Below are 27,186 nucleotides of genomic sequence, written 5' to 3'. Positions count from 1 at the left end.
ACAATATAAATCTAGAAGAATGAATACCCACATACACACCACCATTAGGTGGTAACACGAGTAGTAACTGATACACCAGAGTGAGTGTAGCCTCAATTTCCCAAGGGTCAGAGATCTAGGGAAACTAAAGAAAATAAATTTAAGAAAGCATAAGTTGAGGTTAGTACAACTTTTTTTATTTTGCTAAAATTTTGCAAAGCCTTGTTCCTTGATATTCTAGATAAATAATCTATGTACCTTAGAAACCAGTCTGTCTATCCATAGATGTACTTGGATGCTGCTAAGATGAATAATTGATTGGATGCTCTTAATTGTGCCTACTTTTCTATATAAATTCTTGACATTTTAAGGTACTTTAGGATCAGTGAACCTGAAAATGCAGGGTCTTCAACCAAGGAGATCAAGGAGGTCTCTTTTGTGGGAGGAAAAAAAAGCTCCTTGAATGGCACACGATGCATTTTCATGCAAATAGATAAAATAATCTTATTTGACCTCATTTTTCTGCTTGGGCACTTAGAAATTTAATTTTGTTTACAGCCTAGACAATCTGTTCTGGAAAATTATTTGGTTCCTTAGACTATTAAAAATCTGTGAGGTAGTGCTCCTGACAAAAATATATAGGTTGAATCCAGTGGGAGTATTGAATCCACTCCAGTATTCTTGCCAGGAGAACCCCATGGACAGAGGAGCTTGGCAGGCTACAGTACATGGGATTGAAGAGTTGGACACGGCTGGAGCGACTTAGCATGCAAAATGTGAGACTTATAAGAGAGCTGTTATGAAAAAAGAAAGGCTGAAAGGAGGGGAATTTTCAAATGGAAAGAGACTAAAGGAACATTAAAACTAAAAGCAGCCAGAAACATTGTTTAAATCTAGTTTTAAAAAACAAATTGGAGGGAGCCAGTTGGGGAAATTTGAAAATATGGACTATCAAATTACAGAGTTATTATAAATGTTGTTAATTAGGTCTGATATGGTACTGAAGTTATGCTTTTATTCTTAGTTCTTATTTTTAGGAGATGTCTGTTAAGTATTTAGGTATGGAATTTAAAGGGCACAGTAACTTTCACATTTCTTGCAGACTTAATGATCTTGGGCAAATGACATTAAAAATTAGTGAGTACACGAGCAGGCCTATGGTCAGAGAATCTAAACCTTACTAAATAAAAGTGGTTTGCTTCTAGGGCTTGCATGAGTCAGTCCTCCACCCCCACCCCCACCCCCCCACCCCCCCACCCCCCCACCCCCGCCACAATGTTCTAGTCTATGGCTATATTTGCATTAAAAAATAAGTACAAGATTTTTTTTGTAGTTAAATAAATTTTTAGTTCCTGTTTACTAGCTTATAAAAACAGGATCTCTAAAAAGTGAAAACAAAATCCCTTATAAAAAATTGTATTATTCATACCAAGGATACATGCAAACCCATATGTCTTTAAGGAAAGATTAAAATTTTCCTCTCTAGCACCTCTTTTTCCTGCTTGCTCCTAACCGTGGACCTTTGAGAGGCAATAATTCCAACATACAAGCAAGAGTTAGGGGCTCTGGGATTCAGAAAAGACAAAAAACCGCGTGGTAAACCTCTTCCCACCTTCTCTGTGGATTTCACCACCATATAAGGAAAGGGAGTGCACCATAACCTCCCTGTCTGTCGGATACCCTCTATATGCGCCTTTTTATTCTCAGGTGGGTCTCTCGAGTGCCCAGGTATCTGGAGTTCTGGCATATGCATCCTTTCTGGGCAGCAGAGGCACAGAAGGCAATGTCTCAGCCGACTATAAAGGTAAGGGACTAGAAGACAGTCTAGTAGTGACTCTGCTCAAAGCAGAGTCTTTTGGAGTGGTTGACAGGACACAAAAAGATTTCAATTTTGCAGCATATCTTAGTTTTTGCTTGGATCAAAATGCCATTTAACACAGTAATCTTACTGAAAACAACTATAACAGGGAAGATAGAGAGGGAGCATACACGCGAGGGCTCCATAGCTCAGGGGTTAGAGCACTGGTCTTGTAAACCAGGGGTCGCGAGTTCAAATCTCGCTGGGGCCTGATGGTCGTTTTTTTGCCCGCCTCCTAAGCATTAAAGCAGTGGCTACAGGACGAGGGAACCAGTGCGGCTGTTCTGACAGATCTCCCCTGTCTTCGGCAGCGCGTCAGAAGACTTTCAGGCCAAGTGGACGTAGCTCCCCCGCTGCTGTCCTGGTCTGGACCCACGACCACAGCTGATAAATCCTCCGCTGCGTCAGGCACGCGCTCGCTGGGGAAACAGACACGCATTTCTGCCGGTAGAAGGCACTCAAACTCGTGTTTCTTAGAAACGCCTAGTGACGTGGCCTAGTGACGTGCGTGAGCCTTGAGGCGGAATTAAAGGGCTATGTTAGTGTGGCTCGTTGGTCTAGGGGTATGATTCTCGCTTAGGGTGCGAGAGGTCCCGGGTTCAAATCCCGGACGAGCCCACCTTTGTTTGCTTCTAGTAATTTATTTAAAATATATGTGCTATCGCATTTTGTTCTCTCTACTCTGCTTTGAAAAGTTGCGGCAGAGGACACTTAGGGATGAGAAATGGTAAAGTTACGGAGAACTACGAGTTGTTTTTGAATTCTGTCTGATGATGCGATTCCCCACTCTCCTGGCTGGCAGGCTGACGTGGCAGCTCCGAGAGCCTGTTTCTAGACCTCGCAGTGCATCTGCTGTGAAAATGGAAATGGTCACACGTTCCCTTTCCAGGCCTAGCGCCAGGGATCCCGTTCAGTAAATAAAATAGTGTATGGGAAACTGAAGAAGGAAAGGAGCAGGTTGCCCTGACTGGACTGACTCCATTTTTCAAAAGAACAGGAACTCCACCTTACACTCTTGGCGGACTTTGGACTGCATACCTGAGGAGCCATAGAGATGAAATACCAACAGCCAAGCAGGCCTCCCTGGCGGATAAAAACCAGACCAGGCAGACCCCGTACCTAGACCTCCCAGAGCCAGAAGGTACGCAATGTCCACTATGTAATCTTCTTTTTTTTTTCCTTAAGAGTTTTATTTTTTTCCATTTGTTTTTATTAGTTGGAGGCTAATTACTTTACATTATTGTAGTGGTTTTTGCCATACATTGACATGAATCAGCCATGGATTTACATGTGTTCCCCATCCCGATCCCCCCTCCCGCCTCCCTCCCCACCCCATCCCTCTGGGTCTTCCCAGTGCACCAGCCATGAGCACTTGTCTCATGCATCCAACCTGGGCTGGTGATCTGTACCACTATGTAATCTTAACAATATTTTTTGATGTAGACTGAACTCTATGTCCAGATAGCTTTAGAATGTAAATTTATGGCTGTAACCTGATTGTATCTCTTACTAACATTGTCCAGAGTGGACTTGAGAGAATTTGGAGATGTGGGCTTGGGCACGTACACTTTGTATAAAAGGTTGTCAGCAAGTCGGTAGGGGTCCTTGGCTAAGGAGGAAGCTCTGCCTGGGACCCGCCCCATCCAGGCTGTCCTTCTGAGTGAGTTTGTTTCCCAGAGCCTTTGACTGTAACAAAACTGCTTGGCAACTTCAAATAGTGCTAAACACAAACTGCTTTTCCCGCCCCTGAAGGAACGCGGGTCTGAAATGTACTAACATAATCACCATTTTAAGCGTGTGTGATACATTATCCTTTAAAAGAGTTTTTATGCAGTATCACATACTGTGATGTCTTCTTTTTTTTTTCTCTTTCTCCTACTCCACACTCCTGTTAAAAAACAAGCAAACAAACAAAACCCAAAAAACAACACTCACGTAGAGTAAGGTCATCTCTATCGGAGGAATTAGAATGATCGTTCTTCAGACGCTCAGTCGTGTCCGACTGTTTGCGACCCCATGGACAGTAGCACGCCGGGTTTCTCTGTCCTTCACCGCCTCCCGGAGCTTGCATTCCGTTTAGTCGGTCATGCCATTCAACCATCTCGTCCTGCCTTGAATTTTGCCCAGCAACAGGGTCTTTTCCAAAGCACAAAACTGGGCACGTCCAGATTGTCTATCAAGCACTGAACATCAGTAGGGAGGAAAGTCAAGAAACTGTTAAAGTGGCAGGATCAGCGGAGTCAAGGATGTTTGATCTTCATGGTTTCAAAAGTCACCTGGCAGCGGTGGGATTCGAACCCACGCCCCCGAAGAGACTGGAGCCTTAATCCAGCGCCTTAGACCGCTCGGCCACGCTACCTACAGAAGGCACTTCGGATCATACTATATATGATCCTCTCTCCTCCCAGTCCCTCCACACCCAGTGATTCATATATTTATCATTTGGGGAGGCTCTTCGTATCTACCCCGCTCCCCCGCCCCCCCCCCCCCCCCCCCCCCACCCCCGGCTTTCTTCCTGATCTGATTTGCTTTCTTTCTTCTTTGAAGCCAGAGTGCTTGAGATTTATGGGAAGACACTTATTGCACAAGAGCGCCTCGAGAGGCCGGACAACCTTTGTTAGCTCTAACGGGTACCGAGCGCCTGCCTGGGCCGGGCAGTCTGGTCGCCCGGGAGAGTCGGCCCTCCCGGGTCTTGGGGATGCTTTCCGTGGAAGGCGCCACACGACGAGAGCTTTCGGTCCTTAAGATGCTGAGTCTGGGGTCCTGCGGCGAGAAAGCGCCTGGATCTTCCTAGAGGAGACGCAGAAGCTCGCCAGGCGGTGAGTTCCATAGCTTAAAAGGGAGAGCCAGAAAAGTCCCAGCCTAACCGAGCCCAGGAACCAGTCAGTAATGTGCCGAAGCCTGAAGAAGCCTCCCACTTGGGCCCCAGTCTCCCGCCCGCAGCGGACCGAAGACAGATGCTTTCAGCAACGCGGGTCCACTCCCCTCCCCAGTATCACAGGATCACCCCTCGGCCTGTGACTGCCCCTAATGCAATTGCCTACCTTCGTTCCCGCAGCGTCTTTGGCTCACTCAGAAGCGAAAACATGCGGCGCAATAATTTTTTGTTGATCCTGAATTTTTTTCTTAAAAACGGTCTGTGGAATAGCAATCCGTAATGTGGACGAGAGTGCACCGATTTATTCTTCCACTAGGTGTCACCCACGTCCATAGTTAGCAAAAGAAGATTTTTACAACCAACTGTAGACGTGGCTAAAAGTTTCTTTACTAAAGTTTGAAAGAAGAAAGGTAAAGTGTGTGGCTCGTTGGTCTAGGGGTATGATTCTCGCTTAGGGTGCGAGAGGTCCCGGGTTCAAATCCCGGACGAGCCCCGTTTCTTTTTTTCCCCTTTCCTAGTCAGCTGTCTTTCCCTTGTCTGCCTCCCATAAAGCCTCTGATTTGTTGATGTTAAACACCATCACGTTAAACAAGCACCCTATGTAGCTAATATTACAGTAAGGAGCACCATTTTATACTCCACTATTGCAGATTTAAACATATCTTTAGACAAATACTCCTTGTTGTGTTCTTAAATCACGAGGATAAATGCCAGATGTTATTAAGCATATTTCACATAAAATTTCTTCTACAAAATTATTATTTCTAACGTCAAATATCATTTCTCTTTTGTAGTCTTGTTATTAAACAGGAAGTGTTCCTTCAGAACTTAGGGAGGTGGAAATTTTCCTAGGCGCTAAGCCTGTGGCCCACACTGGGTACTGGGGCCGCCACAGCTCAACAAGTGTGACCACGCGTCTTGTCCCAGAAAGCCTGGACTCCCTCCCTCATTCAAACCTAACATTCCAGGGCCCTTGGGTGTGTTAGTAGGCGTGGGGAGTTTCTGGTAGAGTAGCACCCTGGGAAGGAACTTCTTGACAGGGGTGCTCATACATGCCTGCAAATTAGCCTCAACCTATAAATCTGTTTCATCCTTCACTGGGGGTCCAACCCCAAACCAATTAAACCAAAGTCTTTGAGGATGGTCATTTCATAACAGATCTTCAAATGTAATTAAGGTTGGCCTGGGAGTTACAGATGCTACCTAGTTGCTCTACAGGCCACAGCTAAAGACCACGCTCAGTATCCTAGCAACTAGGCATCCTGCATCCATTCCACCTGCCTCAGAATCACCCTTTTCCAGCTGGTACTTCCTCTTCACTCCTTAAGTTTAGTTCTGAGTACAATCTTTTCTCTGGGATATGGGGTGGGAGGGGTGGTAACTCTCATCCTCTACACAAAGGCTAGACTCTCAGTTCATGACCTTCATCCTACTCGCTCCCCATCTGCTGGATATGCAGTGTTCACATCCCCTTATTTCAGTCAGATGCACTCTGACTCACCTGATGAACAAGACCTAGAAACCATAAGTAATTTTTACTTCACTCTTAATTATTTTCCTGAGTATTTAACTTCTAGTACCTCTTAAGACATTTGGAAGAACAGTAAAACAAATGATCTTGGAATCATTGTTTAGTGCTTTCTCTTGTGACCTATATTCAATCCTGTAACAATTAATATTGTCTGTACCTTTAGAATATTTCCAGAGTCTAAACATTTTTCACCACCTCCACCACCTCTGTACCCCAAGACACCACCACCTCGTCCCTGCGCTATTGCAATAGCCCATCAGCAGGCCTCTCTGGTTGGCCCTTGTGTATACTCTCAATGCAGTATAGATGTAAACAAGAAGGACCCTATGGGGCCTTCCCAGAACATGCCTTCTCTCATATTCTCTGCCTTAACTCTTCTCTGGAGTACCTAGATAACAGTATTTGATGCATAGTATTTTCAGAGTTGTTTTACAGTTATGAACCATCCCCGCCCCAACCAAATGGAAGATGTTAACTACTCGATGACCATGAGCACATAGACCCCAGCCTCCTGGAGCCTAAGGACTGATACTGTTAACCCCTATGACAATGCCTGTTGCCTCACCATCAGCCAATCAGAGAAATGTGCAAGAGCTGATCACATACCCTATGACTCTTTCCCTCACCTGGCTTTTAAAAATGCTTTGTTTAGGAACTTCCCTCATGGTCCAGTAGTTAAGATTCTATGCTTCCACTCAGGGGTCACGGTTCAGTCCCTGGTCAGGGAACTAAGATCCCATATACCGCACTGTGTGGTCAAAACCCAAAATGCTTTCCTGAAACCCTTCTGGAGCTTAGACAATTTAGAGTCTGAGCCACTTCGTCTCCTTCCATGGCCCTGCAATAAACTTTTCTCTTGCTCCAAACTCCCATATTTCAGTTTGTTTCACCTCACAGTGAGTCAGGCACACGAACTTGTGTTAACAGAGAGAACGATCCTATTAAAACCTTTGTTGTTGTTTTTCAGTTGCTATGTCATGTCGACTCTTTGTGACCCCCATGGACTGCAGCAAGCCAGGCTCCTCTGTCCTCCACTATCTCCTGGAGTTTGCTCAAATTCATATCCATTGAGTTGGTGACGCTATTTAGCCATCTCATCCCAGTAGCATATTGGACACATTCCAACCTGGGGGGGGGGGGGCGGCTCATCTTCTGGTGTCATATCTTTTTGCCTTCTCAAACTGTTCATGTAGATCTCCAGGCAAGAATACTGGAGTGGGTTGCCATTTCCTCCTCCAGTGGACCATGATTTGTCGAAACTCTTCACTATGGCCCGTCCATCTTGGGTGGTCCTGCAGAGCATGGTTCATAGCTTTATTAAGTTATGCAAGCCCCCTCACCATGACACAGCTGCAATCCATGAAGGGGATTAAAACCTTGGAGAGAGCAGATTATTGCTCTGCTTAAAATCCTTTGATGCATCTTTGTTTCATTTCACATTTTATCAAAACTCCTTGCCATGACTTCAAAAATCTCTACACGACTCTGCCATTTCTCAGACTCCTCTCACTTTTTTGACCTCATCTCCCACTGTCTCTCCCATTGTCAGCTGTGTTCCAACCACATTAGCCTATAGTGGTTCTCAGAAATACCCACCCCAGTGCCTTTGCAAATGCTCTTCTCTCTGCTTTGAATCTTATCTCCTTCATATCTGCATGGCTCAATCCTGCTTTTAAGATCTCTGCTCAGATGTTATCAGAGCGACCTCTGTATGAAATAGCACCCACCCCCTTTGCTCTCTGCTCCTCTGTCTCTACTGTAACTACATTCTTTGCACGGACCAGCACCTAACTTTTGCTGGTGCTCCTGCTGTTGTTTAATTCTCCTTCTTCAACCACTAGAATGGAAGCTCCGTGAGGACAGGGCATTGTATTTGTTGTTTTCACTGCCAAAGTCTCCTATTCCAGAGGCTGAAACAGTTCTTAGCACCTAATAGATACTCAAGAAATATTTGTTTAATAAAGTGTGTGAATTGTTTTATTTTATTTATTTTTAACCACAGAGCAAGGTCCTAACTGCCAGATCACCATGGAATTCCCTGTGTGGATTATTTTAAATCAAAAAGGAATCCCTGGGGACTTCCCTGGCAGTCCCTGGTTAAGACCTTGCGGCCCCAGTGCAAGGGAAGGTGGTCCAATCCCTGGTCAGGTAGCAAAATTCCCACATGCCTCGGGCCAAAAAAAAAAAGAACCCAAAACATAAAACAGAAGCAATATTATAACAAATTCAACAAAAACTTTAAAAGTGGCCCACATTAAAGAATATTTTAAAAAAGAAAAAGGAATCCCTGATTCTGGATGCCGAAGGGAATAAGGAGCATGGAGGTTTTGGGAGCTTGAACAGAGGGCTCTTGCAGTGTCGGGTATCCTATGCATGTGCCATCTTCTAAGAAAGCCTGAGAGTGGGCTTTCTGAAATATATTCTTTGGCAGCTCTCCTCGGTCACGGTATGGACCTGCAAATGCTTTCCAGAAGCGTTGAAAGGTTCTCCCAACTGGACATAAGGAAAGGCACAAAGGAGGCCCTCACAGCTGTAAACTGTGCCTCAGTGCCACCGACTTCTGTAGCAAGCTCTCCCCGGGCAGAGCTGCTGAAGTACAGAGCTGCTTGGGCAAATTCTGAACCACATGGTGTTTTGAGGTCACACTGTAGGGTTGCATTTAGCAGGGCCATTCTGTTAGAGTCTGTAAAATAATGGACTTAATAAGAACAAAAGTCCATAAAAGGGAGGTTGCAGAGGATGAGAAAAACGAAAGAAAAGAAGCTGTATAATCCAATGGGACTTTATCAACTTCACTTGACCAGGTTTCATGATAAGCGATCTGTGACTGTGAGTCAAGGAAACAGTGCTCACATGTAGGGAGAATGCTGGGAGGAGTATTTAAAACAAGAAGTGAAAACCTGTTGATGCTCTCAAGATAGGTATTAATAGGCAAAGTGACTGTTCTCAGGGGCTATGACCACCAGTTGAAATCTGCCCCCTTGTGGACAGACCAAATATTACCATGAGTTTTTCCATTAGGGTCTTGGAGATGATTGATTTAATCTCCTTGCAGTCTAAAATCCTACTGCAGTGCAAAAACCTATGGGGACTCTCAAGAGTCTTCTCTAGCACCACAATTTGAAAGCATCAATTCTAAAGCATCATTTCTTCAGGTGCTCGGGCTTCTTTATGGTCCAACTCTCACATCCGTACATGATTCCTGGAAAAACCATAGCTTTGACTATACCGACATTTGTTGGTGAAGTGATATCTCTGCTTTTTAATATGTTGTCTAGGTTTGTCACAGCTTTCCTTCCAAGGAGCAAGTGTCTTTTAATTTCACGGCTGTAGTCACCATCCGCAGTGATTTTGGAGCTCAAGAAAAGAAAATCTGTCACTGCTTCTACTTTTTCCGCATCTATGTCCTATGAAGTGATGGGACCAGATGCCATGATCTTAGTTTTTTGAATGTTGAATTTTAAGCTAGCTTTTTCACTCTCCTCTTTCACCTTTATCAAGAGACATTTTAGTTCCTCTGTTTTCTGCCATTAGAGGGATATTATCTACATATCTGAGGTTGTTGATATTTCTCCCTGCAATCTTGATCCCAGCTTATGATTCATGCAGCCTGGCATTTTGCATGATGTACTCTGCATCTAAGTTAAATAAGCAGAGTGACAGTATACAGTCTTGTCATACTTCTTTCCAAATTTTGAACCAGTCCATTATTCCATGTCCAGTTCTAACTGCTGCTTCTTGACCTGCACATGGGTTTCTCAGGTGGCACGTAAGGTGGTCTGGTATTCCCATTTCTTTAAGAATTTTCCACAGTTTGTTGTGATCCACACAAACCAATCAATTCTAAAAGAAGTCAACCCTGAATATTCACTGGAAGGAGTGACGCTGAAGCTGAAGCACTAACACTCTGGCCACCTGATGCAGAGAGCCGATTCATTGGAAGAGACCCTGATGTTGGAAAAATTGCGGGCAGGAGAAGGGGGCAACAGAGGATGAGAAGTCTGGATGGCATCACCGACTCAATGGACATGAGTTTGAGCAAACTCTGGGAGATAATGAAGGACAGGGAAGCTTGGAGCACTGCTGTCCACAGAGTTGCAAAGAGTCGGACATGACTCAGCGACTAAACAGCAGTAGCTTTCAGATTAAAAATTAATTTTCAAGGACCTCATTACTTTTTGCTGAATCTTCCGTGTGCATTATATGGAGGTGTATCTTACAGGGGAAAAAGTTATATTACTGTCCAGGGAGATGGTGTTGGTGGGGTTAAGCTGAACTACTTATTAAAGTACATGGCATCCCATGGATATACAGGGAAAGCAGAAAATAGAGCTATCACCCATTAGCAAAACTCTTGAGTTGTTTCTTTAACTAAAGATGAAGGTTCAGAGTGACAATCAAAGATTTAAAATCTTCAAGTAGAGGTGAATCAACATTTTTCTTTTCTTTTATTGATCTTTCTGATCTTATGTCCATATGGGGCTACAGGGTCCCACCAAAAAGTATCAAAATGGACTGTTAAATTTTGCCAAGGATAGCCTTTTGATACTATTTTTAAGGGTGAAATCTGGTTCTTTTAGGACATGCACTCTTGGATTTTTCCGTTCAGTCTGTATTTAAAGAGTATTTATTGAGCAAACATTTGCTGAACATTTGCATTATTCCAGGCTCTGTGCTTGGAACAGAGGTTACTTCAGGGAACCAGACAGATGTGGTTTCTACCCTCATGAAACAATCAAATAATTTTTCAAAAACTGAGAATTACAGTTAATTTAATATATTAGTGATAAAGACCATAAAGGAAAAGTACGAGTGTGATGCAAGCAAAACAGAGACTGTTCATTTCGGCTGGGGCTTCTGGGCAGGCTGGCCTAAGGAAAGGAGAATGGGGAGAGGCGAATGGAATAAGGAACATATGCAGGAACTAGATGTTAAAATCTTGAGTTGAGAGGAACCCTGATGAGTTCAGGGATCTAAAAAGGGGAGTTTAAGGAGGGTTAGGGAGACAGGGAGAGTGGTTTGGGGTGAGGCGCCTTTGCGTGGCCTGGTAGGCAGAGGTAAGGACTATGGTCATTATTTTAAGACTTAAGAAAAGTCACTGATACAGTTTAGGTCGGGGGGCGGGGGGTGGTGGAGAGCACAGGCACAGAACTAAATTTGTGTTTTCAAAAGATTACTGCGGTATAGTAGGGCTGACAAAAAGCCATGGAGAACCCCTGTGTCAGCTTTCTAATAAGCAAGCCCAGAGCCCCACGTCAGGGAGGTTTACGGATGAATGTGTTTTATCAACTCTAAAGTTGTTCATTGTTTTTCTCTCGTGCATTCTGCCAACTCTGCCAGCTCCCAGCCACTTCAGAGGAGGTCAGTGAGGCCCGTGGAATTAAGCTCAGGGTCACAGAACTATTGAGTGGCAAAGCCAGTGTAAAGAGAGGAACACAGCTTTCATGACTCCCAGGCCACTGCTCATTTTGCCCTAGCTGTAGGCCTCCGAAAAGGGAGGGTGTTTTTCTTTTTCTTTTTGTTGGTGGTTGGCTTTATTTTTGGTTTTGTTTATTTATGTATAATGTGGAGAAGGAAACGGCAACCCACTCCAGTACTCTTGCCTGGAAAATCCCATGGACAGAGGAGCCTGGTAGGCTACAGTCCATGGGGTCGAAAAGAGTCAGACACGACTGAGTGACTTCACTTTCACTTTTTAAAAAAATTGCATCTGGGTTCTTTTAGGCCTTAATAATGATTGGGGTCAGGAAATCATCATTTGAAGGAATCTTATCTGATTTTCAGGGAAACTGAAATTGACTTCCCAGAGGACAGCAGAGATGGGAGTGGTAGGAAAGGTATGAATGTGCTTGGAGGTGCTGTAGAGGATTAATGCTCCTTCCTCAATGTGGACTCAAAGGAAACTGTTCAGGGCTCAGCCTGGGGACACACATGAGGAGTCAGGTACATTATGGTCAAAACTTTCTCAGAAGTGGGAAACAGAAAGGCTTACCAAGTAGCAATTAGATTCAGTTAGGGCAATCTCCCCTCAACCTGACCTCCCCTGGCCTACCACTTGGTGGCTGTCATTTCGAGAATGCAAGTAAAATTACCAAAAAAAAAAATTGGTTTGCCCCCAAGGGAGTACAGTCCCTCCCACTGCCTGTGTGCATAGCCTGGGGCTGTAGCTGCAAGGCTGAGAGGTTGATAGCCTCTGACTCAGAACATGTCCTGCCCAAATCAGCAGCAGCTTGTTTTTGGACATAGGCAAGCTCCAGTCTAACTCACCTGGATGGAGACGGGTGAAGTAGTGGGAGGGCAGCTGGAAGAGGGCCCAAAGGCTTGTGAAGGTATTGAATGAACGCCTTCCTGTATTCCTGCTGGCTTGAATCCTGCCAGTAACAGCTTATCTAGGAAACAGCTTTGTGGTTGCCGAAGGTAGTCAATCAACCCTTCCAGAATAGGGGTGGCTTCATGCTTTTTTTTTTTTTTTTTTGGCAATAGTGTTTTTGACTTAGGGAGATATATTTATGCCAGAATGCCAATTCCCTAAGCCATTTCACAGGCTATTCCATCTCACTTCTGAATCAGCGTTCTGCTCCCCACTTTTGGGACTGTTGCCCGGGATCTAGCCCCCTATTTCTGCACAGCTCACCCTGACTCCTCAGGTGGCACTCCTGGTAAAGATCCTGCCTGCCAATGCAGGAAACTGTAAGCGATGCAGGTTTGATCCCTGGATTGGGAAGATCCCCTCCAGAAAGGCAAGGCAACCCACTCCAGTATTATTGCCTGGAGGAGACTCCAGACAGGAAAGAGGAGGCGCGCATGGAGTCGAACACTGAGCACACACGCACATGTAGCACCCTGACTCCAGCCAGGGAGGCAGAAAACACGTGGCTACTCCCCCAGTGTGGAGCGAAATAGAAGTGGTGGCCAGAGAATCCTCATCTTAAGAGAATAGCTTTCAGGGCCATTTAAATGTAGTTCAGAGCCTTTATTTGCAAAAGTGAGTGTTTGAACACTTGGCAGTGGTGGGATTCGAACCTACACCCCCGAAGAGACTGGAGCCTTAATCCAGAGCCTTAGACCGCTCGGCCACACTACCCTCTGAAGGGTTAATAGGACTGTGGAGGATGACTTGAGGAATATACTTTGTACGGTCCACTCTCCTCTGCTTCCCTCCATACCCTGTGGTTCATACACTTATTGTTCAGAGGAGGCTGTTGGTATCTCTTCCACCACCCCACCCCCCTCTTTTCTTCTTCATTTATTTTGCTTGCTTTCTTCTTTGAAGTCACAGTGCTTGAGATTTATGGAAAGAGTCTTTTTTTTTTTTTCTTTTTTAGCATGCTTGTCCTGCTTTCCCCCCCCCCCCCCCATTTATTTATATTAGTTGGAGACTAATTACTTTACATTATTGTAGTGGTTTTTGACATACATTGACATGAATCAGCCATGGATTTACATGTGTTTCCCATCCTGAACCCCCCTCCCAGCTCCCTCCCCATCCCTTCCCTCTGGGTCATCCTAGTGCACCAGCCCTGAGCACTTGTCTCATGCATCCAACCTGGACTGGCGATCTGTTTCACAATTGATAATATTCATGTTTCAATGCTATTCTCTCAGCTCATCCCACCCTCACCTTCTCCCACAGAGTTCAAAAGTCTGTTCTATAGATCTGTGTCTCTTTTTCTGTCTTGCATATAGGGTTATTGTTACCATCTTTCTTAATTCCATATATATGTGTTAGTATACTGTATTGGTGTTTTTCTTTCTGGCTTACTTCACTCTGTATGATGGGCTCCAGTTTCATCCACCTCATTAGAACTGACTTGAATGTATTCTTTTTAATGGCTGAGTAATATTCCATTGTGTATATGTACCACAGCTTTCTTATTCATTTAACTGCCAATGGACACCTAGGTTGCTTCCATGTCCTGGCTATTATAAACAGTGCTGCGATGAACATTGGGGTACACATGTCTCTTTCAGTTCTGGTTTCCTCAGTGTGTATGCCCAGAAGTGGGATTGCTGGGTCATATGGCAGTTCTATTTCCACTTTTTTAAGGAATCTCCACACTGTTTTCCATAGCGGCTGTACTAGTTTGCATTCCCACCAACAGTGTAAGAGGGTTCCCTTTTCTCCACACCCTCTCCAGCATTTATTGCTTGTAGACTTTTGGATAGCAGCCATTCTGACTGGCATGAAATGGTACCTTATTGTGGTTTTGATTTGCATTTCTCTAATAAGGAGTGATGTGGAAAGAGTCTTATTGCACAAGAACGTCTGGAGAGGCCGGACAACCTTTGTTGACCTTATAGCCAAATTCTTCCTTTATTCTTTTCTACCACCTCTATTTTAGAGATGAAGGAACTGTGACTCTGAGAAGTGATACAGAAGAAGAAAAAGATCTGAAATCTTTCATCCATTCCATAACGTTTTTTGACCTCCTGTGGGTACCAGGCAGTGTGCTAGAGCAAGCAAGTACATTGTTCGGGCTCTCCAGAAGCACACTGCATTGTGTGCCAAATACATTCTCTGCCACACCACATAGTAGTCACTACTGCTAAGTTGTGTACAGGAAGCTGGGAGGAAAGCTTTGTCTGGCACTCAAGGATAAGATGAAAGTGGTTAATTCATAAAATTCCTGGAGGAGCTGATAAAGTCCCATGCCCTTTGCTTGGCAGTCAAGAGATATTGCTTGATAGGTGGGCTTATGTCAAATGCCTGAGAGTTTGTGGGAACCAGCAGAAATTGCAAGCTCCACTTCCAAGGTTAGAAAGAAGCTTGAGCTATCTATCATCTGACTGTTGTCCCCATCAGAGTAGTAGGTGAAAATGGTTTGGGAGGGCTGCTTGGTGAAAATGAACAGTGAAGAAAGAAAACAGATCCCAACTCAGAAGTACTTCCCACCTTCTGTCTTAAGAGTAGTGCTAAAAGGTGGACATCTGGGTGATGAAGAAATAGGGAGAGAGAGCTAGAGAATGGTGGAGGGTGGGGGTGAGGAGTACTTTCTGCTTTAAGCAAGCTTCCTAAATTCAAGGTATTCACAACTCTTTCTCTGTCAGTCACCCCCACTTCCAAGGCACACACACACGTTCTTACTACTCCCTTCCTCCCTACCTGACCCTGGACTCTCCCTCCCTGGTAGAACTCAGATCTCCCCAGTTTATCTCTAGGATCCCTATGAACTGTCTTGAACACGAGTAGTTAAGGCCTCTAACTGAGAAATACAGATGAATCCTTTTTCCTCCAATGGTCTGTTCTGACATAGGTCCTCCCAGGATCCAGGGAAGAAGCATTCTGAGGAGCAGGCTGAGTCGTGTGATGTGAGACAAGTGCATACCCTGTGCCTTGTGGAAGCTCTGAATGAGGAAAAGTGACCTAGACATCATGGTTTCCTATTAGGGTGTTGAGTAATCCACATCATAATGGAAAACTCAGCTTAACTGTGGGGTGGGTGCCACTCTACAAATTATGATACTGTTTACCAACTCGAGGCTCATCTAGTGTGGTGATCCTTAAATATCAGGGAGCATTATAATCACCAGTGATGGGCTACTAATTACACATGCAGAATCCAGGGCCTCATCTCCAGAGATTTTGATTCTATGGGTCTAGGGTAAAGCCCAGGTTTCTGTATTTTTCATCAGTAGCCAAGGGACTCTGATGGGTTTCACTTAGAAACCACCACCTGCACCTCTTTTTTTTTTTTTAATCTGTGGGAGCCAGGAAGTGGTAGATTAAGGAGTGGTTGAGGACTGACTGTGAGGTCATCCCCTTCCACAATATGCTCCCCACCTTCCTTCCATTCCCATTCTTTGGCATGGGCAATTTGTGTTTCCTCAGTTTTATGGTAAAGTACTCAGAAGATACATCTTCAAGGGGGCCCCTTGCCTCTTCTTATGGAGTAATGAGCACCCCTCAGGCCGAGCTCCTTTGAAACTCTGTGGTCACTGCTGTGAATAGGCATGGAGGCCCAGCACTTGAGGAAGAGGACATATAAAGTATGGGATGATGAGGGGAGTAAGCATACCCCATATCAGAGTGGCCAAGAAAAAGGACAATTTGAAAAGGACACCTGGTGAAGGGCCTGCTGACGGATGGCAGGACTAGCAGATGTACGAATCAGGGTTAAGGTATTTTTTTCTCTTTTGTAATTAAAAATGTTCAGGAAGTCTGTTAAACTCCATATCCTTGTGTTTTGTGTGTATTAGTGAATATAGGGCAGGTCTGTGTCCAGGCTTTGGGAGAAGGGTGAAACAGGCCAGAAACAGCTGCAGCCCCATGGAGAAGCACTTTGAGAAGCCAGGGATGAACCAAGAAGAAAACCAGAGCATCTGTTTTGCACAGGAGATTAAAGCGCTCCCCAGAGATCTTGAACAGTTGCAGAAGGGAGCTAGAATTCTAATAGTGATGAAGCATGGAGCTTGGATTATTGCTATACAAGGGAGGGCAATCTCCCAAATCTAAAATATTGGGTCTATTTAGGTTACATTCCCTTTGGCTTATTATTTCCTTTGTTACCACTCAGATGCCTGGCTCCTAGCTTGCCATCTGTGTCTCCTCATCCCATGTACTTTTTCCCCAAGTGATCTTTCACAGAACCCTGTTGCTTTGACTGCTAATAGTAGTGTCCCTCAAATAAAGCTCCAAGCTCAAATCAATTTGAAAAATCTTGAATTAAATGAAACTAGTCAAGCTTCTCTAAAGCTGAGCTTCTCAGAACCTCACGCTCTGTGAATCTCGTGAATGCAAAGGAAGGGATATAATGAAGTGTTTCCTCTAACTTTAGATCGTGAAACTTTTTTCTTGAAGTTCACTCATTAACATTTTACAGAAGGACATTTGCCTGAAGGCAAGGTGGCCCTCCAGTGTTTTTTGTTTGGTGTTTTGCTCACATTAGGTGGCATGTGGGATATTAGTTTCCCAGCTAGGAATTAAACCCGTGCTCCCTGCATTGTGAGCATGGAGTCTTAACCACTGAACCATCAGGGAAGTCCTTCCAGTGTTTCTCCTCTCCTTCTCTTGTAGTAATAGGGAGCCAGAATTTTAGCTGGGCACATGCCCACCCAGAATAAACCCTAAGTTTCCCAGTGTCCCTTGCAGTTGGGTCTGACCAAGCTATTGCTGATGAGATATAACTGGAAATAGTGTGCCAGACTTTGGGATGTGTCCTCAGAAGGCAGTGCAAGCCCCTTCCCTGCCTTTCTTCTCCCTGCTGGCTGGCTGGACTGCAGACTGGAAAGTTGTGACAGGGCAGCCTTCGGGACCATGACGCAGAACCCACACAATGAGAGAGAAGAACCACCATTTTGGAACACCTCACCAATTGTAGGCTAACTACCTAAGGCTTTCTCCTGGTGGCTCAGACGGTAAAGAGTCTGCCTGAAATGTGGGAGACCCAGGTTCGATCCCTGGGTCAGGAAATTACAACCCAGTCCAGTATCTTGCCTGGAAAATCCTATAGAGCTGGGCCAACTACAGTCCATGGGTCACAAAGAGTCAGACACGACTGAATGACTTCACTTTATTTACACAAGAAATAAACATTCATTTTGTTTAGACTACTATTACTTTGAGCTTTCTGTCATTAGCAGCCATTTGGGAAGTGTGTAAAGGTGATCTTTTTAGACTCTTTTTTTCCCTCAAAACAAGTTGTGTATTAGGACTTACACAAAGTCTAGGGATTTGCACATAAGCTAACAAAATTAATAAAGGATATTCCAAAAAGGATACTTGGAATAGGAAAGGGCCTTGGCTGATTAATAGTATTTAGAATCAATAAATATATTCTAACAAATATACTAATTATAGTAAGTTGTTCAAAAGTTTTCTTCTAAAGCTTACATCTCTCTCTATATATATCAGTTCAGTTCAGTTCAGTTCAGTCGCTCAGTCGTGTCCTACTCTTTGCATTCTGGACTGCAGCATGTCAGGCTTCCCTGTCCATCAACAACTCCCAAAGCTTGCTCAAACTCATGTCCATCGAGACAGTGATGCCATCCAGCCAGCTCATCCTCTGTCGTCCCCTTCTCCACCTGCCTTCAATCTTTCCCAGCATCAGGGTCATTTCCAGTGAGTCAGTTCTTTTCATCAGATGGTCAAAGTATTGGAGTTTCAGCTTCAGTCCTTCCAACGAATATTCAGGACTGATACTTATATATCTTTGATCTCTTTCCCCTATCAGTAGGTCCAAGGGCTATATACAAATGTGTATGTATTAATAAACTGTTTTTCTTTCAATAAACTTCATTTGTCAAAGACAAATACAGTACTGTAAACAGTCTCCAAGGGCATTGGCCCCAAGGCCCCACTCTGTACAGACAATTCCTCAGAATCCACAGGAATTCTGAGCTTCCAGAGTCCAGAATGGTTCAGAACATACACACAGCGGCTTAAGCTCGTCCAGTCAGTAAGGTGAGCAAAAAGTGTCCGCCAGTCCTCATGCCTCCTTCATCCGGCACTCCGTTCTTAGCACTCCTGAGACAAGCTTCCCGGGTTCTTTATTGGAGGGCGTTTAAGCACCAGCCCTTGGTGCTACTCCACAACACGCTGTTTTAACAGTTGTGAGTCAAATCCAGGGGAGGGGCCAAGGAGTTGGAAATGTTTTCCTTCCTGAGGGGAGCTTGTTCAGAGTACTCCTGACATGGAGCCTGCTTGTAAGTGGCAGCAAACAGATCATAACAACAATCAAAATAAAAATGTAAATTACATAATATATTAGAGGGTATAAATGAAATAGAAAAGAAAAAAGTAGAACATGTGAGTGTGGGTCAGGCATGTGTGGGCTAGAATTTCAGGTGGGTTGGTCTGCGTGGGCCTCACTGGCAGACTTGAAGGAAGGAGAGTGAGTGAGCACAGCGTCTGTGACGGACAGACATCGGGGATCCGGCAGAGGGGGTGGCCAGAGCAAACACCCCAGGCAGGAGACCCCCGACCTATACAGAAAACACAGCTAGAACAGATATGGATGGGGTGTGAATTTGTCACTAATGTGGCTCTTATCAGCTCCCACTGATTTTGTCATTCTTTTCATTTCCATTAGTTATTGTTCTTGTTTAGTTACTGAGTGGTGTCCAACTCTTTGGAATCCCATGAACTGCAGCATGCCAGGCTTCCCTGTCCTTCACCATCTCCCGGAGCTTGCTCAAATTTATGTCCATTGAGTCAGTGATGCTATTTAACCATCTCATCCTCTGCTGCTTTCTTCTCCTTTTCCTTCAATCCCTCCCAGCATCAGGGTCTTTTCCAATGAGTCAACTCTTCACATCAGGTGGCCAAAGTATTGATGCTTCAGCTTCAGCATCAGTTCTTCCAATGAATATCCAGGACTGATTTCCTTTAGGATTGACTGGTTGGATCTTTTTGCAGTCCAAAGGACTCTCAAGAGTCTTCTCCAGCGCTATAATTAGAAAGCATCAATTCTTCAGCACTCAGCCTTCTTAATGGTCCAACTCTCATGTCCATACATGACTACTGGGAAAACCATAGCTTTGACTATATAGACCTTTGTTGGCAAAGAGATGTCTTTGGTTTTTAATATGCTGTCTAGGTTTGTATTGGTTATTCTTCTTCTCTAAAGAAGAACTTTCCTTTATTACATGAAAGATATTTGGCTACCCCGAAATAATGTGCAGCTCTTATATTTTAATTATAAATTTTCATATTAAGGATTGATTCAGACTCAGAGGGGAATAGTGATCTTTGTCTTTTCACTGATATGTCCTTAGTGTCTAAAATAGTGTCTGGCACAGGTAGACAAATCACATGTGAATGATAAAATTTCCTTATAATAGGTGACAAAAATATATAAACAGTGACCATATAAACAGTGACTGAGGAAACTAAGTCTTAGCACAACCAAGAGTCAAGAATTCTGAGTGTGAACCCTGTACTCAAGGAGTTTTTTAAGGGAAGTTGATAAGAATGTTTGTCTCCTGGTTAGTGCTATTGGCTGATAGATGTTTCTAGATGCCCCTGGATCCCTGGGAGGAAAAAAGCCATAATAACAACCACATTGAATTTCTCCCCAGATTAGTAAGACAGAAGACTTAGAATTAACTTTAATTTGATATAGAAGCAATAAGGTGATGCAAATTTTCTTGCCTAAGTTTGTAGAATAAGATCTATACCTGTTAGGCAGCAAAATATTTGTTACTTACAATCCTGCACTGATTTTTTAAGTGAATCAATTATCAGGAAGGGCCTTTTTTTCCCCCGCTGATATCTTGCCAGGCATTTTTGAAGAACATTCAAGAACATATTTGTTTTCACAAAAATGAAATCATACTTTGTATTTCATCACATAACTTTTCACTTACTTCATCAGACTTAATGGAAAAGAATGTAAAAAGGAATGTGTACATGCGTATAACTGAATCACTTTGGTGTACAGCAGTAAATTACCCATGCGTGTGTGCTAAGTCGTTTCAGTCATGTCCACCTCTTTGTGACCCTATGGACTATAGCACTCCAGGCTCCTCTGTCTATGGCAAGAATACCAGAGTGGGTTTCCTTACCCTTCTCCCAGGGATGGAACCTGTGTCTCTGATGTCTGCAGCAGTGGTAGGCGGGTTCTTTACCACTAGCGCCACCTGGGAAACCTGATTAAAAAAATATGATTCATCAGACTTACCTCAAATTTTTATTTATTTGTTTATTTAAAAAAAACTTTTAATTTTGTATTGGGGTACAGCCAATTAACAGCTGTGATAGTTTTAGGTGAACAGTGAAGGGACTCAGCCATACATATACACGTATCCATTGGGAGGGGTCTTGATTTGGTTACAAGGTACTGATGGGAAGGTGGGGGCAGAGGGACAGGTGGAATCCAGGAGACACAGAAGAGCTGGCACCATGGAGAAGTGAGGCTCTCAAGTCAGAGATGGAGAGAGATGGGGGAGTTAAAAGGGAACTTTGATAGTTTTACAGCAGATGGAGATTTTAAAAACTAGTTTTGCATTATTGTTTGTGTGACAACTGAGGCCCTGCACCCAGGGAGGGTTCCCATACTCCCAGGGAAAGTCAAAGCAACCTCCAAACGTCTGTTCCATCACGTTTCCTCTGCAGGAGAGAGCAAGTGAGCCTAGGTCTGTCTGGAACGTTCTTGGATCCTGCGGGGGGAAAACATCCTGGGCATCTCTATATCCAAGAAAACTTCAGTGGTGTCTATAGTACTATTTGCTAAAAGTTGGTGCAATTGGATTTGCTTGGGGAGATTTGGCAGAATGGTGAGATCTTTAGTCTGCCTGTCAATTGCTGCTTCACAGATCATCCCACATGGTGGCCAAAAACAACAACACTCATTCAATCCTAAATCTGGAGGTTGAACTTCACTAGGCAGTTCTTGCTTGAGGTTCTGTATGTGGTTTCATGCACAGGGAACTGAAACGGGTGGAGCAGTCTGGGCATCTCTCTCGCTGTATGGCCTCCCCCCGTGTGGTCTCAACAGTCAGACTTCTTTCTGCAGGACACCCAGAGTCAACATCCTCGGAGAACCACGGCCCAGTGGAAGCTTGTGACCTCGGCTGAGAGGTCACGTGATGCTACATGATGGGAGCAGGCACAGAAGCCCACCCTTATTCTCAGGAAAGGACAGAGACTCTACATCTTGGTAAGGGAGTGGTAAGGTTCTGGAAGAGACTGTGGGATAGAAATATACTGTGGTCATTTTGGGGAGAAATCCAATCTGCTACATGGCTTTAAGGTGAGCGAGGCATTGGGCAACTGCAGAAGTCTTGCAAGGGTAGCCAACCACATCTGTGGGACATGAATAAGCTCCACAGTTTCCTGAGGGAGGTGAAGCAGCTGGAGGTCTTTGCTCATTTCTCTCCCTCCATGCGTTCTCTCCACTGGTGGCCTCTACACAGCCAAACTTCATACATGGCAGCTGAAGGCATCCAGAGTAAGTGCTTGCTTCCTCTACTGTCCCTTTGAGGCCACTGCCTTGTCACAGACAATGTGGGACGTGGGTCAGTTTCTAGCTGTCCTGGAGTAGAGCTCATTAATTTGACAGGATGAGTCATGAGAGGAATTACTTACGTTGTTTTACATCCTGGCTCTGATATTAGTTTCCAGCAACTATCTGCCTCCTGCAGTCTTCTGAGATAGACCTGAGACTTAGCAAAGGGAGAGTGGTGGGAACTTTAGGTTGAGCGCGATCATCTGATAATCCCTTCCCTTCTTTCTCCCCTCTTCCTCCTCCCTGCCCCCCTCTTCCTTCCTGCCTCCTTCTTCTCCTCTTCCCCTTCCATCTCCATCCTTCCTTCTTTCCCTCTTTTCTTCTTCCCTCCCTTCCCTCTTCAGAACTAAGTTGATCATATTCTGTTTACAGCCTCTCTGGTTTTATTCAATTTTATTATTTTTCCTTTTTATCCCTTATCCTTGCTTCTATTTCTCTCATTCTCATGGGCATCTGTCTTAGAGGATGTAATCCACATTCTTCCATCCTATTTAGATATTGTATATCCTTGGAAAATATATTATTTTGGAGCATGCATGTTTTCAATTTAAATCAACTGGCAGTGATTTTTTTTTCACCCAGCACCATGTTTTGGAGTTCTATACATGTTGCTATTTGTAAAACTAGTGCATTATTTGAAGCTGTTATATACTATTTTATTTTATGTATCTAAAACATCTCTACCTGTCCATTTCTGTCATGCGGGACATTTAAGTTACCTTTAGCTCTTTTCTGCCACTTATCATACTGTGATGAACATCCCTGCACATATTCCATCTGGAAGAACTCTGTTGGAGTCTATGCTCGTGATAAGATTACACGGTCTCAGATTATACCCATTCATAATTTCACCAAATACTTCCAGATTACTTTCCAATATCACTACACCAATTTTTCAAGCCTACTAACATTTTTTCCAGCACTTGATGTTAGATATTCTAGTTGTTGATAATCTGGTGGTTAAAAACCACTTATATCTTGGTTATGTTAATTTCCATTTATTAGATTACCAACACAGTTAAGCATTGACTTCCTCTTCTGAAATCGACTTTTCATAACTCTTGACAATCTTTTCTCCTCTGGAGTGTTTGTGTCTTTTTATTGTTGATATAAAGGAAATCAGTCCTGAATATACATTGGAAGGACTGATGGTGAAGCTGAAACTCCAATACTTTGGCCACCTGATGCGAAGAACTGACTTCTTGGAAAAGACCCTGATGCTGGGAAAGATTGAAGGCAGGAGGAGGAGGGGATGACCGAGGATGAGATGGTTGGATGGCATCACCGACTTGATGGACATGAGTTTGAGCAAGCTCCAGGAGTTGGGAATGGACAGGGAAGCCTGGTGTGCTGCAGTCCATGGGGTTGCAAAGAGTTGGACATGACTGAGCGACTGAACTGAACCACTGAAAGAAGGAATTCCTTATGTCTAGGTGTTAATCTTTGGTTAGTTTTAGGCATTACAAATGTTTTCTCCATTTGGCTGCCAGCACTATAAAACATTTAAACCAAGCCTCAACTCTATTGCGAAAGGGTAATACTCTGAAATAAGAGATAGGCCTAGTTGCATTAGTTGAGGATAAATTTTGTAACAAGAGTTGATTCCTTGCCTGTGAACTTAGTATCACATCTATATTTTAGCAACTTGGAAATCCTGGCAGGAAACAGTGAACATGTGACAATAAATAGATAGAGTTCTTTTTATACAACAGAAATGTTTTTGTAAGATGTGCAAATCAAAATTTGTTAATTGAAAATTTCACAAACAATTAATTATGCACTTATATCTTTGTGGCATTTTTGCAGCACATACCAAAACAGGACAGTTTGAATTGTGAAAGGACAGCCAGAGTGAAAATTTTGGGAAAGTAAATAAAAACCTCCTGCATGTTCATCTTCATGGTCTGGAATTATGCTTTTATTTTTATTGCATAGAAAGAGACACATTCTTTGAAGACTTTTCCAGGACTGTCTCCTAGACAAATTTTAACCCCCAAATAGCTTTCGACATGACATTTAGAAAGACATATACAGATACATACAAAGGAGACTATGTAGCTGTCTTTCCAAGAGAGAAATCATTTCAGAGCAAGAAAGAGCAAAATTAAGTCCATTTTCCCATTCCTATATCAAAGACTGTAAGATTTTGGCAACAAAAATAATTCTATTGTCTCGATACCTGAGCCACTATTTTACTTAAGCCCTTATCTACTAATTTTCCATGTAGGTGTCCAATGTATACTATAATTCAGTGGTTCTCAAATTTTGCTGCATATTAGAGTCACTGGGAAACGCTTAATATACTCAACACTCAGGTTTTACCCAACACTAACTGAGGCAGAATGCCGCAAGGTGGCATTTAAAAATGCCTCAGAGATTCATAAGTTCAGCAGAGTTCAGAAATCATTACCATGCTCTCTGAGAGCCTAGGGCTTTATCAAGACTCATGTTAATGTCCGGGAATTGTTTCTGCCCTGTCCTGGACACCACATGGGAATGAAATTTGCTGAAACTGGAATTCAAGGCTTAAGGATTGAGATGGTGAGATTTTTATTATTTTTGCCATATCGTATCTCTGCCTGAAACTTTCTGCAACTTACTTCTTCATTAATGAAGTGGAGATAACAACTACTTCACAAGTTTGTAGTAAGGACTGATGAAAATTTGGAAAATAACTAGACTGAGGATTTTAATAAGTGTTTTGAAAAGTCACTGCTTGTTTAATGAGGACACAAACAGGACCTGCCTTCCCCAACTGTCCCTCTGAAAGTAACTTCTCTTCCTGAAGGCAGCCAAGCACACTCCCCTCCTACAGGCGCCTCCCTTTCTGCTCCTTCCACTTGGACCTGCCCACACTCAGCTGGCTCCCTACCAGTTATTGTCTGGGAACAGTGAGACACAAAGGACTTTCTGAGTTCCATGATCACAAGGATATGTTGTCTATGAGAGCTACAGCAAAAACCAAAGGTGAGAGGGTCTAGCACAAAACCAAGTAAGATCGACAGAAGGAGAGGTTGGGGAGGAATTGGGAGGAAAGGATCAGTAGACAGTGCTAAAAAAGCACATGGAATTGGGTAGGATCAAGGCTAAGACAATTATGGGAGAGAAAGTTGTTTAGTAATAGGAATAAAACAATCAGATATGGGGTACTTTTAATAGCTTCGGTATGTTTTGCTTTGTATTAAGCACTCTGATGGATTCAGGAGAAACAGGTGATGAGATACCAACTATTAAGAAGCTATGGAGACCACCACCACCACCACCAAAACCCAGGAATAATTAGAGAACTGATCAATGCCAGCCTGAGAGCTGAAATGATCAGAAAGGGCTTTCCTGGGGAGCTGTACCTCTAGCTGAACATTGCAGGGTTAGCATGGTTTTTATTAACAGAGAGAAGGCTATTAAAATATCAAAGGCTAGGGGAGAAAGTCCCTGGGTCGGGAAGATCCCTGGAGTAGAAAATGGCAACCTATTCCAGTATTCTTGTTTGGAAAATTCCATGGACAGAGAAGCCTGGTGGGCTACAGTCCATGGGGTCGAAAAGAGTTGAACGTGACTGAGCAGGCATGCACAGGGGGGAAAGTCAGTGGATGGGGCTGGTGGAATCTGATCACTCTCCAGTGTTTGCTGTCTTCTCTTCCTCTATAGGAATTAAGCCAAAACATGTGAAGGATCTCATACCTCTGATGATACTAATGGTGATAATCTTCTTGCTGCTTCTCTTCTGGGAAAATGAGCTGGATGAGGATGCAGTGGCAGCAAGTTTAGAGCAGTTGCATGTGGATTACCCTCAGAGTGACATTCTGATAAGGTACTGCAACCACATGATCATACAAAGAGTCATCAAGGAACCCAACAACACCTGCAAAAAAGAGCATTTCTTCATCCATGAGAGGCCTCGAAATATCAACAGTGTTTGCAATTCTCCCAGGAGGGTGCCTTGCCAAAACCACGACCCCGGTCTCTGCTTCCTGAGTGAAATCGAGTTCAAAATGACAGTCTGTAAGCTCATTGAAGGCACCAGATATCCTGCCTGCAACTACCGCGTTTTCACCACAGAGGGGTTTATTGTTGTCACTTGTGATGACATGGGGCCGTCTAAAATCCAGAGATACCCTGAATAATCTGAGACCAGCATCAGAGTCTGCCGTCCTCTCATCTCCTCTGTCAGAGGCACTGGTGCTGGTTTTCCTGCACACTGTGGACATGGGGCCATGCCTAGAGTGAAATGCATTTATCCTTCCATTATTGCTGAGCTGGAATCTTTTTATTCTGATTCAATTAAAAAAAAATCTACTGAATTAAACCATAAACTCTATATGTGTTTTAATTCCTTCTCCTTTTTCTGTGGGTCATTTGATGAGAACAAAGAGTGAATCTTACGCAGGCCTGAAATTAGGTAAGGGAAGTAAGGTACTCATTTGACACCCAAAATTTGAGGAACACCAAAATCCCCAGAGTCATAGAGTCAAATAAAATTTTAAGGATCAATATAAAAATTTCTGATGAGCAAAATATCTGAATTTTAAATTAAGACCCATTCTGACAGGGTTGGATTTAGGATGAGATGGGGTGCATGAGTTATAACAGTGTAGGGTCATATCCTGTTACTTAAAATTTTGATATTTGTTCAGCAGGGTTTATCTTGCATTAAATTTATTTCTTTGTTTCTTTGTTTTTATTGGAGTATAGCTGATTTACAATGTTGTGGTCCTTTCTGCGGTATAGAAAAGTGACTCAGTTATACATATATTCTTTCCTATTAAGGTTTATCCTAGGATATTGAATATCATTCCCTGTACCATAGGAGAGTCCCTTGGACTGCAAGGAGATCAAACCAGTCAATCCTAAAGGAAATTAGTCTTGAATATTCATTGGAAGTCTGATGCTGAAGCTGAAGCTCCGATACTTTGGCCACCTGATGCGAAGAACTGACTCCTTGGAAAAGACCCTGATTCTGGGAAAGACTGAAGGCAGGAGGAGAAGGGGATGACAG

At 43.5% G+C, this 27,186-nt stretch overlaps 1 protein-coding gene and 5 non-coding genes across 8 annotated transcripts; 4 read left to right on the top strand and 2 right to left on the bottom strand.

Moving 5' to 3' along the window:
* The first annotated feature begins 1,717 nt into the window (after window positions 1–1,717).
* RNASE12 (ribonuclease A family member 12 (inactive)) lies at window positions 1,718–26,496 on the top strand. Of its 3 annotated transcripts, XM_043920979.1 has the most exons (6): window positions 1,718–1,783; window positions 2,835–2,978; window positions 4,385–4,656; window positions 21,699–21,842; window positions 24,979–25,157; window positions 25,839–26,496. In XM_043920979.1, exons 4-6 carry the CDS (start codon window positions 21,772–21,774, stop codon window positions 26,312–26,314), a joined length of 726 nt encoding a protein of 241 aa, XP_043776914.1. In that variant the 5' UTR covers window positions 1,718–1,783; window positions 2,835–2,978; window positions 4,385–4,656; window positions 21,699–21,771; the 3' UTR covers window positions 26,315–26,496. The 3 variants fall into 3 exon arrangements, with proteins under 3 accessions (XP_043776914.1, XP_043776912.1, XP_043776913.1); XM_043920977.1 differs by lacking the exon at window positions 1,718–1,783 and having other exon boundaries at window positions 2,336–2,978; XM_043920978.1 differs by lacking the exons at window positions 1,718–1,783; window positions 4,385–4,656 and having other exon boundaries at window positions 2,336–2,978.
* Window positions 1,976–2,048, top strand: TRNAT-UGU. Its single transcript has one exon. It is a non-coding gene; the product is annotated as a tRNA-Thr (tRNA).
* TRNAP-AGG lies at window positions 2,384–2,455 on the top strand. Its single transcript has one exon. It is a non-coding gene; the product is annotated as a tRNA-Pro (tRNA).
* TRNAL-AAG lies at window positions 4,115–4,196 on the bottom strand. The gene has a single exon. It is a non-coding gene; the product is annotated as a tRNA-Leu (tRNA).
* TRNAP-AGG lies at window positions 5,137–5,208 on the top strand. The gene has a single exon. It is a non-coding gene; the product is annotated as a tRNA-Pro (tRNA).
* On the bottom strand, window positions 13,249–13,330 carry TRNAL-AAG. The gene has a single exon. It is a non-coding gene; the product is annotated as a tRNA-Leu (tRNA).
* Window positions 26,497–27,186: the final 690 nt, after the last annotated feature.

Source organism: Cervus elaphus, chromosome 12, assembly GCF_910594005.1.
Source record: "Cervus elaphus chromosome 12, mCerEla1.1, whole genome shotgun sequence".
Lineage (NCBI taxonomy): Eukaryota > Metazoa > Chordata > Mammalia > Artiodactyla > Cervidae > Cervus > Cervus elaphus.
The sequence above is the reverse complement of the archived record's forward strand: the minus strand, read 5'-3'. Positions and strand labels throughout refer to the sequence as shown.